Below are 16516 nucleotides of genomic sequence, written 5' to 3'. Positions count from 1 at the left end.
AAGTAAAACTCTCCGCTCCAGGTTTGAATGAAGAGGAAGAATCCACTGACCAGTGCTACGCAGGTTCTCAGTGTGAGTGGGTGCGTGAGTGATGTCCCCGGGGAGGGAAAGGAGGACGAGAAGGAAACTGGGATTATCCCGTTAATGTTTGTTTCCCATCGGTAATGTGCGACACTTCCACCGCTCTCGCTTTGTCTCTTTCTCTCTGTCTGTCTCTCTCTCTCCTTCTTTACTCCCTCTCACACACGCGATCCCAGAACACGTTTCTATGATGAAGGCTCTGGCGGGCGGCACACACACACTACTCACCACTGCTGCCAGTCTGTCTGACGTATGTTCAGTCAACACATGTGCCAAATAAATAAACCACCCGAGTCGGAGTAGAGATACATTTCCATTCTGGTTTAGCATGCTGAGAAAACTTTGATCTCTTACCAGTCAATCACTTGCACATGTCCTTCTGTTCCATCAAAGCCTCAGACGTTCTACATGCGTTTCAGTATTCGTTTCTGTCTCTAGGTTTGGCTTTATCTCAATCTCTCGCTCTCGTGTGTGTTTCAGTCCGCTGTCTTAGTCTTTCTGTCAGTCTGTGTCTGAGTGTTCTATCAGGGTGGTCTCTAAGGGCACCAGGTCCATAGGTTTACAGCGCACCTGGGAGAGACATACAGGAGAGATACAGTATGAGACTGGGTCTGGTGCTGATATCACAGATTCATATGTAGTTTATGGACACACGGCCAATTCAGACAGTGAGACACCTGCTTTTAATCATAACACGAATAATTAAACCCAAATGAACTTACATTTTCAGTGAGTAATGTACTCTCCCTGACCTGAAATACACAGGGCAAACAGAAAGTATGAAGTATTGGTCTGGAGCTCACTGGAGCTCTACAGTGGAAGCTATTAGAACTGCACCTGTTTACTAGAACTGTAGTGTTGGATGGACTTACAAAATGTCCTACTACTCTACAGCAGTAGACTACTTCTATCTGCTCCAACCCACTTTGCAGCTCACACAAACACACCAAACACACCACACACACACAAGCAAATAGACGATCTCTGGGGAGTGTTTTTACTGCAAATATGTTCCCTTTGTGTATGTCCCATGGGGGTCTAGTGTGTTCCTGTTGTGTATGTCCCATGGGGGTCTAGTGTGTTCCTGTTGTGTATGTCCCATGGGGGTCTAGTTTGGTCATTAGTGGTCTAGTGGACCACCCAGAGCGTTACACCTGCTATGAATAATGGATGAGCCTGAAGCAGACAGAAATATGGTTCCTTTTGTTGTGTTACAGGATCCTGTTTCACTGAGGGACCGGCAGCATGGAAAAACTGCTGTATAATCATCAAACTGCTAGGATTATACACCCTGAGAAAAGATGCTGCTGCGTATGTATGCATCTCACCTGACAAGCCTGCTGTCATTGTTCCCTGTCACTTCCATCACTCTTGCTGACACACACATATACTGTTCTCTCGCTCGCTCACTCGCTCGCTCGCACGCACGCACGCACGCACGCACGCACGCACGCACGCACGCACACACACACACACACACACACACACACACACACACACACACACACACACACACACACACACACACACACACACACACACACACACACATGTGTAATATGAGGGGGTATTTCAAAGCATGCTTTCAACTCATGGTCCATAGGAAGTTTATACGTTTATTCTCTCCTCCATCCATTTACTCATAGGCACACATACTCTCTCTCGTACACACACACACACACGCACGCACACAAACACACGTGGCATGTAGCGCCCTGGTTCTGAGGCCAGAGTGTATGGCAGCGTTAGGGCAGTACCACCAGATATATTTTAAGCTCAGATACACTCTAGAGAATTTCAGCATGGACACACCGCAATCACACAGTACTGTAGTGATAGCCAGTCAGACAATGGCTAACAGTAGCAATGGAATTGTTGCAGTGTAATTTACATTTACATTTAAGTCATTTAGCAGACGCTCTTATCCAGAGCGACTTACAAATTGGTGCATTCACCTTATGATATCCAGTGGAACAACCACTTTACAATAGTGCATCTAAATCTTTTAAGGGGGGGGGGGGGGGTTAGAAGGATTACTTTCTCCTATCCTAGGTATTCCTTAAAGAGGTGGGGTTTCAGGTGTCTCCGGAAGGTGGTGATTGACTCCGCTGACCTGGCGTCGTGAGGGAGTTTGTTCCACCATTGGGGTGCCAGAGCAGCGAATAGTTTTGACTGGGCTGAGCGGGAACTGTACTTCCTCAGAGGTAGGGAGGCGAGCAGGCCAGAGGTGGATGAACGCAGTGCCCTTGTTTGGGTGTAGGGTCTGATCAGAGCCTGAAGGTACGGAGGTGCCGTTCCCCTCACAGCTCCGTAGGCAAGCACCATGGTCTTGTAGCGGATGCGAGCTTCAACTGGAAGCCAGTGGAGAGAGCGGAGGAGCGGGGTGACGTGAGAGAACTTGGGAAGGTTGAACACCAGACGAGCTGCGGCGTTCTGGATGAGTTGTAGGGGTTTAATGGCACACGCAGGGAGCCCAGCCAACAGCGAGTTGCAGTAATCCAGACGGGAGATGACAAGTGCCTGGATTAGGACCTGCGCCGCTTCCTGTGTGAGGCAGGGTCGTACTCTACGAATGTTGTAGAGCATGAACCTACAGGAACAGGTCACCGCCTTGATGTTAGTTGAGAACGACAGGGTGTGTCCAGGATCACGCCAAGGTTCTTAGCGCTCTGGGAGGAGGACACAATGGAGTTGTCAACCGTGATGGCGAGATCATGGAATGGGCAGTCCTTCCCCGGGAGGAAGAGCAGCTCCGTCTTGCCGAGGTTCAGCTTGAGGTGGTGATCCGTCATCCACACTGATATGTCTGCCAGACATGCAGAGATGCGATTCGCCACCTGGTGATCAGAAGGGGGAAAGGAGAAGATTAATTGTGTGTCGTCTGCATAGCAATGATAGGAGAGACTATGTGAGGATATGACAGAGCCAAGTGACTTGGTGTATAGCGAGAATAGGAGAGGGCCTAGAACAGAGCCCTGGGGGACACCAGTGGTGAGAGCACGTGGTGCGGAGACAGATTCTCGCCACGCCACCTGGTAGGAGCGACCTGTCAGGTAGGACGCAATCCAAGCGTGGGCCGCGCCGGAGATGCCCAACTCGGAGAGGGTGGAGAGGAGGATCTGATGGTTCACAGTATCAAAGGCAGCCGATAGGTCTAGAAGGATGAGAGCAGAGGAGAGAGAGTTAGCTTTAGCAGTGCGGAGCGCCTCCGTGACACAGAGAAGAGCAGTCTCAGTTGAATGACTAGTCTTGAAACCTGACTGATTTGGATCAAGAAGGTTATTCTGAGAGAGATAGCAGGAGAGCTGGCCAAGGACGGCACGTTCAAGAGTTTTGGAGAGAAAAGAAAGAAGGGATACTGGTCTGTAGTTGTTGACATCGGAGGGATCGAGTGTAGGTTTTTTCAGAAGGGGTGCAACTCTCGCTCTCTTGAAGACGGAAGGGACGTAGCCAGCGGTCAAGGATGAGTTGATGAGCGAGGTGAGGTAAGGGAGAAGGTCTCCGGAAATGGTCTGGAGAAGAGAGGAGGGGATAGGGTCAAGCGGGCAGGTTGTTGGGCGGCCGGCCGTCACAAGACGCGAGATTTCATCTGGGGAGAGAGGGGAGAAAGAGGTCAAAGCACAGGGTAGGGCAGGGCAGTGTGAGCAGAACCAGCGGTGTCGTTTGACTTAGCAAACGAGGATCGGATGTCGTCGACCTTCTTTTCAAAATGGTTGACGAAGTCATCCGCAGAGAGGGAGGAGGGGGGGGGGGGGGGAGGGGGAGGAGGATTCAGGAGGGAGGAGAAGGTGGCAAAGAGCTTCCTAGGGTTAGAGGCAGATGCTTGGAATTTAGAGTGGTAGAAAGTGGCTTTAGCAGCAGAGACAGAAGAGGAAAATGTAGAGAGGAGGGAGTGAAAGGATGCCAGGTCCGCAGGGAGGCGAGTTCTCCTCCATTTCCGCTCGGCTGCCCGGAGCCCTGTTCTGTGAGCTCGCAATGAGTTGTCGAGCCACGGAGCAGGAGGGGAGGACCGAGCCGGCCTGGAGGATAGGGGACATAGAGAGTCAAAGGATGCAGAAAGGGAGGAGAGGAGGGTTGAGGAGGCAGAATCAGGAGATAGGTTGGAGAAGGTTTGAGCAGAGGGAAGAGATGATAGGATGGAAGAGGAGAGAGTAGCGGGGGAGAGAGAGCGAAGGTTGGGACGGCGCGATACCATCCAAGTAGGGGCAGAGTGGGAAGTGTTGGATGAGAGCGAGAGGGAAAAGGATACAAGGTAGTGGTCGGAGACTTGGAGGGGAGTTGCAATGAGATTAGTGGAAGAACAGCATCTAGTAAAGATGAGGTCAAGCGTATTGCCTGCCTTGTGAGTAGGGGGGGAAGGTGAGAGGGTGAGGTCAAAAGAGGAGAGGAGTGGAAAGAAGGAGGCAGAGAGGAATGAGTCAAAGGTAGACGTGGGGAGGTTAAAGTCACCCAGAACTGTGAGAGGTGAGCCATCCTCAGGAAAGGAACTTATCAAGGCGTCAAGCTCATTGATGAACTCTCCAAGGGAACCTGGAGGGCGATAAATGATAAGGATGTTAAGCTTGAAAGGGCTGGTAACTGTGACAGCATGGAATTCAAAGGAGGCGATAGACAGATGGGTCAGGGGAGAAAGAGAGAATGTCCACTTGGGAGAGATGAGGATCCCAGTGCCACCATCCCGCTGACCAGAAGCTCTCGGGGTGTGCGAGAACACGTGGGCAGACGAGGAGAGAGCAGTAGGAGTAGCAGTGTTATCTGTGGTAATCCATGTTTCCGTCAGTGCCAAGAAGTCGAGGGACTGGAGGGAAGCATAGGCTGGGATGAACTCTGCCTTGTTGGCCGCAGATCGGCAGTTCCAGAGGCTGCCGGAGACCTGGAACTCCACGTGGGTCGTGCGCGCTGGGACCACCAGGTTAGAGTGGCAGCGGCCACGCGGTGTGAAGTGTTTGTATGGTCTGTGCAGAGAGGAGAGAACAGGGATAGACAGACACATAGTTGACAGGCTACAGAAGAGGCTACGCTAATGCAAAGGAGATTGGAATGACAAGTGGACTACACGTCTCGAATGTTCAGAAAGTTAAGCTTACGTTGCAAAAATCTTATTGACTAAAATGATTAAAATGATACAGTACTGCTGGCTGGTGAAGTAGGCTAGCTAGCAGTGGCTGCGTTGTTGACTTTGTTTGAAAGTGTTGCTGGCTAGGTAGCCTCGATAACTGGCTAGGTAACCTCGATAACTGGCTAGATAATTACTCTAAACTACACAATTATCTTAGATACAAAGACAACTATGTAGCTAGCTAACACTACGCTAATCAAATCGTTCCGTTGTAATGTTTCGGTAGAAGTTGGCTAGCTGGCTAGCTAGCAGTGTTGACAACGTTAGGACGACGAAAATAGCTGGCTAGCTGACTTTGTTTGAAAGTGGAGCTGGCTAGGTAACCTCGATAACTGGCTAGATAATTACTCTAAACTACACAATTATCTTAGATACAAAGACAGCAAAGACAACTATGTAGCTAGCTAACACTACACTAATCAAATCGTTCCGTTGTAATGTAATTGTATACAGTAGTTAGTCTTCCAGAATCTACACCATAAGCCCTGCCTGTCAGGGATGTGACATGACCAACTAGACTGTAACGACGCAAGATATCACAAGGTAAAGGCTACACTAAAGGCGTAAGGCTACTTATGATAAATACAGTCTAAATTTGTAAAAATACAAATACAACCTATTGTACTGTATCACACAGTAGACTGTCAGCCATGGTTATAACTTAAAGACCAGTTTCATAACAAAATACATTTCTTCAAGGTAATTAGGAATTAAGCAAGAGGGGTCGTTCCATGTCATTTCAGCAACCCATGACACCCACCATCTCAGATTGTTCTGAAATAATTTCTGTAGTTAGAAACAGATAAGATTAGCATTCCTGCAACATTATTTTGTTTAAATATAATTTGGTCTCTGAGAAATTAAGCTAATTGATTGCACCCAAATTGGCCATTTAAATTGATAGGATTCATGTAATATTCAATAAATATAGAACCTAACATCCGATTTGGACCAAACTTTTTTCTAACAATGAGTAAGACATGAGGAATCCAAGGAAATGGTAAAAAGCCACCCACGGACCACCCACAACCCACGCTAATCCCACCCCAACAACGAGTATACAGTATCAGTTCTCTCTGTCTGACATGTAGTATGAAGCCACAGCTTGTAGTATTGTTTCTTCATCCTATGTAATGTATTCTCAGTGAATTTGATGGGGTTTTTCCCCTGTTCAAAGAAATTAATAATTGAAGTTGTTAGGTTTATGTCCCATCCTACATCCTGATATTACCAGGTTCTGACCACTACATGGTGCTGTTCCTGCTACTATGTGATAAAAAAATATATATCTCTACCCCTCAATGTTGAAGGGATAGTTCACACAAATTACAAAATGACATATTGGTTTCCTTACCCTGTAAGCAGTTTATGGGCAAGGTATGACAGCAAAAGTATGGGTTACTGTCATATCTTGTCCATAAACTGCTTACAGGGTAAAAGCCAATTTATGCTTGCCCTAAAAATGTGGTTGGAGGCTTCGTATGGAGGGTGTGACGCAATTGTGGAGCCTCCGGCGGCATGCAGAGACCAAATCAAGCTCTGTACTGCATCGCCGTGCGCCGTTCAAATGTTGTAACAATATGGAGGGCTCCATAAAACTCTGCATTGACATGATTGGTTAATGGTAGGTGGGGGCGCTACATTGTGTATAAACACAAACTCACCTCGTTGACAGCTAACTTCACAATAGCTCTGCTAAGCGCAAGAAGTATGAAAGCCCTGAAGTCTGCGGAGGCTGCATCGCAGTAAATGCTATACGGCCACTTCAGATGTCGGATTGACCATGCAGAGCCTTTTTAAGTAAACCAATATGTCATTTTGTAATCATCATGAATCCTGTTCTGGAGGCATCTCTGCAGAGTGGTCACTAGCTGGCATAGCCACAAAGTCATAAAATCAGATGTTATACCTTACCTTAAATTTAACCACACTGCTAACCCCAATGCCTAACCCTAACCTTAAATTAAGGTTTTTGTTTTCATAAAATTTTACTATATCGCCAGTTCTGCCTCCAGGACAAGACTCATGACAATAAATGTCAACCTGCTTATATATTTTTTTGTATTATGTTGCAGGAATGCTAATCTTATCTGTTTCCAACAACAGAAACCATTTCAGAACAATCTGAGATGGTGGGTGTCTAAACCCTCTTTCTTGTGTTTTTTGAGGTGGAACGACCCAGAGGTAACCTAGAAACAAAATGTTAAAGTATCAAAGGTCACAGTTGACCAGAGGTCAAATACCATAGGTCAGAGAGGTGGTTATGTCATCATGGTAACCAAATTTCAACATAGACAAACTTTGTATAAAATATGTTGAATTTTTACCTTTAAAACAACATCAGATCTTCAACGTTATATTCACTAATAGAAAAAAAACTATAGACTGGGCAGCACCTTCTACTGTAGAATTGATCTGTCTACAGCTACCCTTTAGTGGCCCATCCAGGGTTTTAACCAAGCCCAGGCCTGCTTAGCTATGATATTTGTCACTGAATATTACAATGTGCTATCGTGAATGATTATTAAGAGATCTCCTCTTAAAAACTAAATAGATTCACTGTTGTTATCAAGGTCATTCTAAAGGGTAGGTTTAACAGAGCAAATGAAATGTGACCATACTTTATCACTTATATAGGTCTATCATCAATGATAACATTCAGGGCTATTATAGCAATTGCAAAGTCATTAACAGCTATTGTTTCAATTCAACACATAATTCAACAAAAAATAGTCAATACCTAGGGTTTTAAACTCTGGTTGATTTAACATTTTATGATATTGAATTGTGTTGTCAACACAACTAAATGTCAACATTTGAAGGAGATGTATCTCTTGCTTGGATAGTTCCATCTGTAACACTGACTTAGTCTGGCTTTATTTACAGTTTGTCTGGAATAATTTATAATTTATATGATTATTGATTATTAATTATATTTATATGATAATTGATCATTAACAATAATTTCTATGTTGGATTCAAGTCGCCATCTCAACCCCCCAAAAAGTAAAGACTAGGACTAAATTACATTAAATCTAACTTTATTTAAAGTGCATTTAAAGTTTGATTTGATTTAATTTATTCCTATTTTTTTATTTGATTTTTGGTTGAGATGGAGACTTAAATCCAACATAGCAATGATTCATTTGTAGAAAAAAAGTCAGTGACACAGATGGAACTATCCAAGCAGATCATCTCCTTCAAATGTTGATATTTGGTTGCGTTGACAACCAAACACAATTCAGTTGCGTTGACAACCAAACACAATTCATTATACATTTTGTAATACAGTTAATAACCAAAACTAAACGAATGTAACATTCAACCTTAAAATGAGTAACAGATCAAATCAAATTTTATTAGTCACATGCGTCGAGTGAAATGTTTACTTACAATCCCCTAACCAACAATGCAGTTTAAAAAATACAGATAAGAATAAGAAATAAAAGTAACAAGTAATTAAAGAGCAGCAGTAAAATAACAATAGCGAGACTATATACAGGGAGGTACCGGTACAGAGTCAATGTGCAGGGGCACCGGTTAGTTGAGGTAATATGTACATGTAGGTAGAGTTATTAAAGTGACTATGCATAGCTGATAACATCAGAGAGTAGCAGCGGTGTAAAAGAGGGGGGGCAATGCAGATAGTCTGGGTAGCCATTTAATTAGATGTTCAGGAGTCTTATGGCTTGGGGGTAAAAGCTGTTTAGAAGCTTCTTGGACCTAGACTTGGCGCTCTGGTACTGCTTGCCGTGCGGTAGCAGAGAGAACAGTGTATGACTAGGGTGGCTGGAGTCTTTGACAATTGTTAGGGCCTTCCTCTGACACCGCCTGGTTGGCGGGAAGCTTGGCCCCAGTGATGTACTGGGCCGTTTTCACTACCCTCTGTAGTGCCTTGCGGTCAGAGGCCGAGCAGTTGCCATACCAGGCAGTGATGCAACCAGTCGGGATGCTCTCGATGGTGCAGCTGTAGAACCTTTTGAGGATCTGAGGACCCATGCCAAATCTTTTCAGTCTCCTGAGGGGGAAGAGGTTTGGTCGTGCCCTCTTCACGACTGTCTCGGTGTGCTTGGACTACATTAGTTTGTTGGTGATGTGGACACCAAGGAGCTTGAAGCTCTCAACCTGCTCCTCTACAGCCCCATCGATGAGAATGGGGGCGTACTCGGTCCTCTTTTTCCTGTAGACCACAATTATCTCCTTTGTCTTGATCACGTTGAAGGAGAGGTTGTTTGTAGGCTATACTCGGCCTTGTCTCAGAATGGTAAGTTGGTGGTTGAAGATTTCCCTCTAGTGGTCTGGGGGATGTGCTTTGGCAAAGTGGGTGTGGTTAAATCCTGCCTGTTTGGCTAGGGTCAGTCTGTTATATCTAGAGTATTTATCCTGTCTTATCCGGTGTCCTGTGTGAATTTAAGTATGCTCTCTCTAATTCTCTCTCTCTCTTTCTCTCTCTCGGAGGACCTGAGCCCTAGGACCATGCCTCAGGACTACCTTGCCTGGTGACTCCTTGCTGTCCCCAGTCCACCTGGCCGAGTTGCTGCTCCAGTTTCAACTGTTCTGCCTGCGGCTATGGAACCCTGACTTGTTCACCGGACGTGCTACCTCGACACCCTCGACAACCACTCGACAACCACTCGGCACCCTCGACAACCACTGTGATTATTATTATTTGACCCTGCTGGTCATTTATGAACATTTGAACATCTTGGCCAGTCAGAAGAGGACTGGCCACCCCTCATAGCCTGGTTCCTCTCTAGGTTTCATCCTAGGTTCTGGGCCTTCTAGGGAGTTTTTCCTAGCCACCGTGCTCCTACACCTGCATTGCTTGCTGTTTGGGGTTTTAGGCTGGGTTTCTGTACAGCACTTTGTGACATCAGCTGATGTAAGAAGGGCTTTATAAATACATTTGATTGATTCATTGTCCTGGCACCACACGGCCAGGTCTCTGACCTCCTCCCTATAGGCTGTCTTGTCGTTGTCGGTGATCAGGCCTACCACTGTTGTATCATCGGCAAACTTAATGATGGTGTTGGAGTCGTGCCTGGCCGTGCAGCCATGAGTGAACAGGGAGTACAGGAGGGGACTGAGCACGCACCCCTCAGGGGCCCCTGTGTTGAGGATCAATGTGGCGGATGTGTTGTTACCTACCCTTACCACCTGGGGGCGGACCATCAGGAAGTCCAGGATCCAGTTGCAGAGGGAAGTGTTTAGTCCCAGGGTCCTTAGCTTATTGATGAGCTTTGAGGGCACTATGGTGTTGAACGCTAAGCTGTAGTCAATGAAAAGCATCCTCACATAGGTGTTCCTTTTGTCCAGGTAGGAAAGGGCAGTGTGGAGTGCAATAGAGATTGCATCATCTGTGGATCTGTTGGGGCGGTATGCAAATTGGAGTAGGTCTAGGGTTTCTGGGATAATTGTGTTGATGTGAGACATGACCAGCCTTTTGAAGCACTTCATGGCTACAGATGTGAGTGCTACGGGTCGGTAGTCATTTAGGCATGTTAACTTAGTGTTCTTGGGCACAGGCACTATGGTCTGCTTAAAACATGTTGCTATTACAGACTCGGACAGGTTAGAGGTTGAAAATGTCAGTGAAGACACTTGCCTGTTGGTCAGCGCATGCTCGTAGTGCACGTCCTGGTAATCGGTCTGGCCCTGCGGCCTTGAGAATGTTGATCTGTTTAAAGGTCTTACTCACATCGACTGCGGATAACATGATCACAGTCTTCCAGAACAGCTGGTGCTCTCATGCATGTTTCAGTGTTATTTGCCTCGAAGCGAGCATAGAAGTAGTTTAGCTCGTCTGGTAGGCTCGTGTCACTGGGCAGCTCTCAGCTGTTCTACCCTTTGTAGTCTGTAATGGTTTACAAGCCCTACCACATCCGACGAGCGTCAGAGCTGGTGTAGTACGATTCGATCTTAGTCCTGTATTGACGCTTTGCCTGTTTGATGTTTCGTCGGAGGGCATAGCGGGATTTCTTATAAGCTTCCGGGTCCCGCTCCTTGAAATCGGCAGCTCTAACCTTTAGCTCAGTGCGGATGTTGCCTGTAATCCATGGCTTCTGGTTGGGGTATGTACGTACGGTCACTCTGGGGACGACATCGTCGATGCGCTTATTGATGAAGCCAATGACTGATGTGATGTACTCCTCAATGCCATCGGAGGAATCCCGGAACATATCCCAGTCTGTGCTAGAAAAACAGTCCTGTAGCTTACCATCTGCTTCATCTGACCACTTTTTATCAATCTAGTCACTGCTGCTTCCTGCTTTAATTTGAGCTTGTAAGCAGGAATCAGGAGGATAGAATTATGGTCAGATTTGCCAAATGGAGACGAGGGAGAGCTTTGTTTGCATCTCTATGTGTGGAGTAAAGATGGTCCAAAGTTTTTTTCCTCTGGTTGCACATTTAACATGCTGATAGAAATTTGGTAAAACGGATTTCATTTTCCCTACATTAAAGACCCTGGCTACTAGGAGCGCCAACTCTGGGTAGCGTTTTCTTGTTTGCTTATGGCGGAATACAGCTCATTCAATGCGGTCTTAGTGCTAGCCTCTGACTGTAGTGGTATGTAAACAGCTACAAAAAATACAGATGAAAACTCTCTAGATAGGTAATGTGGTCTACAGTTTATCATGAGATACTCTACCTCAGGTGAGCAACAGCTCGAGACTTCCTTAGATATCGTGAACCAGCTGTTATTTACAAAAATACATAGTCCGCCGCCTCTTGTCTTACCAGACGCCGCTGTTCTATCCTGCCGGTGCAGCGTATAACCAGCCAGCTGTATGTTGATAGTGTCGTTGTTCAGCCACGTCTTCTTGAAGCATAAGATATTACAGTTTTGAATGTCCCGTTGGTAGTTTAATCTTCCGCGTAGGTCATCTATTTTATTGTCCAAAGATTGCACGTTTGCAAGCAGAATGGAAGAAAGTGGGGGTTTATTCGATCGCTTACGAATTCTCAGAAGGCAGCCCGCCCTCTGGACCCTTTTTCTCCGCCTCCTCTTCACACAAATCACGGGGATCTGGGCCTGTTCCCGAGAAAGCAGTATATTGTTCGAGTCGGCCTCGTCAGACTCGTTAAAGGAGAAAAAGGGTTCTGCCAGTCCGTGATGAGTAATCGCAGTCCTGATGTCCAGAAGTTATTTTCTGTCATAAGAGACGGCAGCAGCAACATTATGTACAAAATACGTTTTTTTTTTTTTTAAGTTACAAACAACGCAAATAAACACAATCGGTTGGGGGCACGTAAAACGTCTGCCTTCTTCTCCGGCGCCATCTTACCATGGCCACAATGAGGTTACTGTAACTATAAATGTCTTCTATGTAATCATATATATTTTTTTTTATTTAACTAGTCAAGTCAGTTAAGAACAAATTCTTATTTACAATGATGCCCTACCAAAAGGCAAACGGCATCCTGCGGGGACGGGGGCTGGGATAAAAAACAACAACACAAAAACACACATCACGACAAGAGAGACACCACAACACTACATAAAGAGAGACCTAAGACAACAACATAGCATGGCAGCAACACATGACAACACAGCATGGTAGCACCACAACATGACAACATGGTACCAACACAAAATGGCAGCAGCACAAAACATGGTACAAACATTATTGAGCACAGACAATAACACAAAGGGCAAGAAGGTAGAGACAGCAATACATCATGCTAAGCAGCCACAACTGTCAGTAAGAGTGTCCATGATGGAGTCTTTGAATGAAGAGATGGAGATAAAACTGTCCAGTTTGAGTGTTTTTTGCAGCATGTTAAGATCGCATGCATAGGTCAGGTCATCGCAAGTCTGGAGATCTTCACAACTGCTGTAATAATCTGTGCAGAATCTTGAACGGCATTGATCTCTTGCACCATGTACTTTTAATGTATTGCAATGTCCTTTGTAGCTCAGTTGGTAGGACATGGCGCTTGTAACGCCAGGGTAGTGGGCTCGATTCCTGAGACCACCCACATGTAAAATGTATGCACGCATGTCTGTAAATCACTTTGGATAAAAGAGTCTGCTAAATGGCTTTTATTACTATTATAATAATGCAAAACAGGTCATTTGGTTCTGCAATTAGATGAAGCACAGTGATAAGTAACACAATCTGTTATATAAATAAACAAAATATCTGACACTGTATTCAGATTTGAACTTTGCTGTGCTTTTAAAATGGTTGAAAGCACAGTGATAGACATTTGAGTGACAACTAAACCAAAAATCAGACATTGTTTTTCCATTGGAATTTGGTTGTGCTTTTAGATGGTTGAAAGCATAGTGACACCACATTGGAAATTCAACTAACTTTTGGCTGTCTTTTTTGTTGTTGTGAATATAGGTTTTAATCTCATCGATCAATGTCTCAACAAAATGTTACTCAATTATCCACATTGAAATGTCGAGGTGTGCCCAGTGGGATGTAGCTATATAGCTTGCTACAAGTACAGTATAAGAGTATAACAGTGAATTTGACATTGTTTTATTTTGATTTTCATGGTCACAATGTCACTTTGTGTCTCTGTCTCGTGCCACTCCTGACTGACTCCTGCAGCAGTGGTTGTGCATAACGCTACGGTCGATCAGGCCGACACAGACGGACAGCAGACTAGGGGACCTTAGCCAACCACACACAGAGGTGAGAGAGGCTTGACGATGGGAGGATTACAAGTCCTTTAGATGTTCCTTTCTATGGTTTCTGTTCAGCAGATGAAGCCATGCTACTAGCTGACTGTATCATGAGAAAACACCATAGAAGACATCTCTGTTTTCATGTTCTCTAATCTGTCATGCAATGTTTCTAACACTGGACATTTGCAGCACACTCACACACTATCCCATTGACAGACTAGCCCACACACTCTTAAATGCTCTCGCACACTCACAAACTCTTTATGACTATGTGGCACCATCCTTAGAGCCCAAAATTCTCCAACTAACATGAAACTCCAGAGGAGCTATGAGTCGGTAAGAGTTCGCTGTGTGTTATACACACACAAACACACTCACCAGTGCTGCTTGTATTATCTTCTCCAGGAAGGTTCCCTACAGCTCCAGCTGAGGGTCAGACCACTATCTTTTACCTCAGAAATGAAGGGATGAAACTGAACGAAGGATTAGAAGACGAGTAGAAGAAGTTATAAAGCCAGACCAGCTGGCTTAAAGGAGAGAACCCAGAGAGCTGGGTGACTGTTTGGCTCAGAGCTAACTGTACACTGACAGGAAAGAGACATAACCAGTCCCCAGCAGCACCCTGGAACACACACACCCTGTGACCTCCCCAGTGTGTGCTGGTTGGGTGCGTGTCTGTGGCAGAGGTCTAGTCAGCAGTCTCTGTCACTCTGGGTATATTTAGCTATTATTCTCCAACTACAGCACGACATACTGTAGGTGGTGTGTGTGTGTGCCGCTGACACTCTGGCCTTTGTTCCCGAGTGGCGCAACGGTCTAAGGCACTACATCTCAGTGCTATATGCGTCACTACAGACACCCTGGTTCGAATCCAGGCAGTATCACAACCGGCCGTGATTGGGAGTCCCATAGGGCAGCGCACAATTGGCCCAGCATCGTCCGGGTTTGGCCGGTGTAGGCCGTCATTGTAAATAAGAATTTGTTCTTAACTGACTTGCCAAGTTAAACAAAAAAATAACATGTAAGCTTTGGCATAAGAGCCCAGGATTACTGGTCTAAAGGCCTATGGCTCTTCACATACCAGAGAGAGACGGAGAGAGAGAACGAGATCAAACCTATGAACACTGCCTAGATTTCAACACCCTGAGCATCTGCAATAGGCTGAGGATTAGTTTACACCTGTGCACTTCTCTCAGATCCCTGCAGATGAAGGAAAGGAGATAAGGTGACGACTGAGGAGAGGAAGCTACTAGACAAACCTACAAAGTTCCTATAGGGTTAGTGTGAGGATACAGTGATTCTTGAGGACCAAGGATAACACATACACACGCACACACAATGATAACAAATAGTGGGCTGCACATTGGTCACAGCGTGGGCATCTCTTTATGCATGAGAGCTCAGGTATAAACCTACTCTATAGCTGATGGGAAGTTACACCGTCACAACTTTAATGGCTTCTCCACGCCGATGACTTTACTGTACTTGGCTACGACCTGCTGACTCCACAGACCCACCACACACAGTCTGGAATTTACTATATATCGTACAGCTCGTATAGAGTACAGTCCTGACATTGCAAATATTTAGTTTGAGCCTAAACTAAGCAGTCCTAAAGTCTGTCTGTCTAAGAGTTCAGCTCAGGTTCAGTTTGTTGGAAAACATCAACACATCCAGGCCATTAACGAGTTGACAGATTTGTGTCGGTGGCTGTTTGCAGGTGTGTGTGTGTGTGCGCGCTCGCACTTACTAGATGGTCCTGACCATTGGCACCCCTGATTCCCCAACCCTCAAGGAAGAGACGTGAGAGAGAAAGAAAGAGAACAGACATCAGTGGTAGAGAACAGACAGCAGTGGTAGAGAACAGACAGCAGTGGTAGAGAACAGACAGCAGTGGTAGAGAACAGACAGCAGTGGTAGAGAACAGACCACAGACAGCAGAAGTAGAGAACAGACAGCAGTGGTAGAGAACAGACCACAGACAGCAGTGGTAGAGAACAGACAGCAGTGGTAGAGAACAGACAGCAATGGTAGAGAACAGACCACAGACAGCAGTGGTAGAGAACAGACAGCAGTGGTAGAGAACAGACAGCAATGGTAGAGAACAGACCACAGACAGCAGTGGTAGAGAACAGACAGCAGTGGTAGAAAACAGACAGCAGTGGTAGAGAACAGACAGCAGTGGTAGAGAACAGACCACAGACAGCAGTGGTAGAGAACAGACAGCAGTGGTAGAGAACAGACAGCAGTGGTAGAGAACAGACAGCAATGGTAGAGAACAGACCACAGACAGCAGTGGTAGAGAACAGACAGCAGTGGTAGAGAACAGACAGCAATGGTAGAGAACAGACCACAGACAGCAGTGGTAGAGAACAGACCACAGACAGCAGTGGTAGAGAACAGACAGCAGTGGTAGAGAACAGACAGCAATGGTAGAGAACAGACCACAGACAGCAGTGGTAGAGAACAGACAGCAGTGGTAGAGAACAGACAGCAATGGTAGAGAACAGACCACAGACAGCAGTGGTAGAGAACAGACAGCAGTGGTAGAAAACAGACAGCAGTGGTAGAGAACAGACAGCAGTGGTAGAGAACAGACCACAGACAGCAGTGGTAGAGAACAGACAGCAGTGGTAGAGAACAGACAGCAGTGGTAGAGAACAGACAGCAGTGGT

The 16516-nt window shown here is 45.8% G+C and overlaps 1 protein-coding gene across 1 annotated transcript in view; it reads right to left on the bottom strand.

Annotated features, from left to right (window-relative positions):
• Positions 1 to 582: 582 nt before the first annotated feature.
• LOC120026211 (vacuolar protein sorting-associated protein 37B-like) overlaps positions 583 to 16516 on the bottom strand; it is a 31565-nt gene continuing 15631 nt past the window's right edge. Inside the window, exons 3-4 of the mRNA XM_038971035.1 lie at positions 824 to 833; positions 583 to 651 (exon numbers count right to left, since the gene is read on the bottom strand). Coding sequence (XP_038826963.1) covers positions 583 to 651; positions 824 to 833 — 79 coding nt within the window. The remainder of the gene's footprint in view (positions 652 to 823; positions 834 to 16516) is intronic.

The sequence above is a fragment of the Salvelinus namaycush genome, chromosome 31 (genome assembly GCF_016432855.1).
Source record: "Salvelinus namaycush isolate Seneca chromosome 31, SaNama_1.0, whole genome shotgun sequence".
Taxonomy (NCBI): Eukaryota; Metazoa; Chordata; class Actinopteri; order Salmoniformes; family Salmonidae; genus Salvelinus; species Salvelinus namaycush.
The sequence above is the reverse complement of the archived record's forward strand: the minus strand, read 5'-3'. Positions and strand labels throughout refer to the sequence as shown.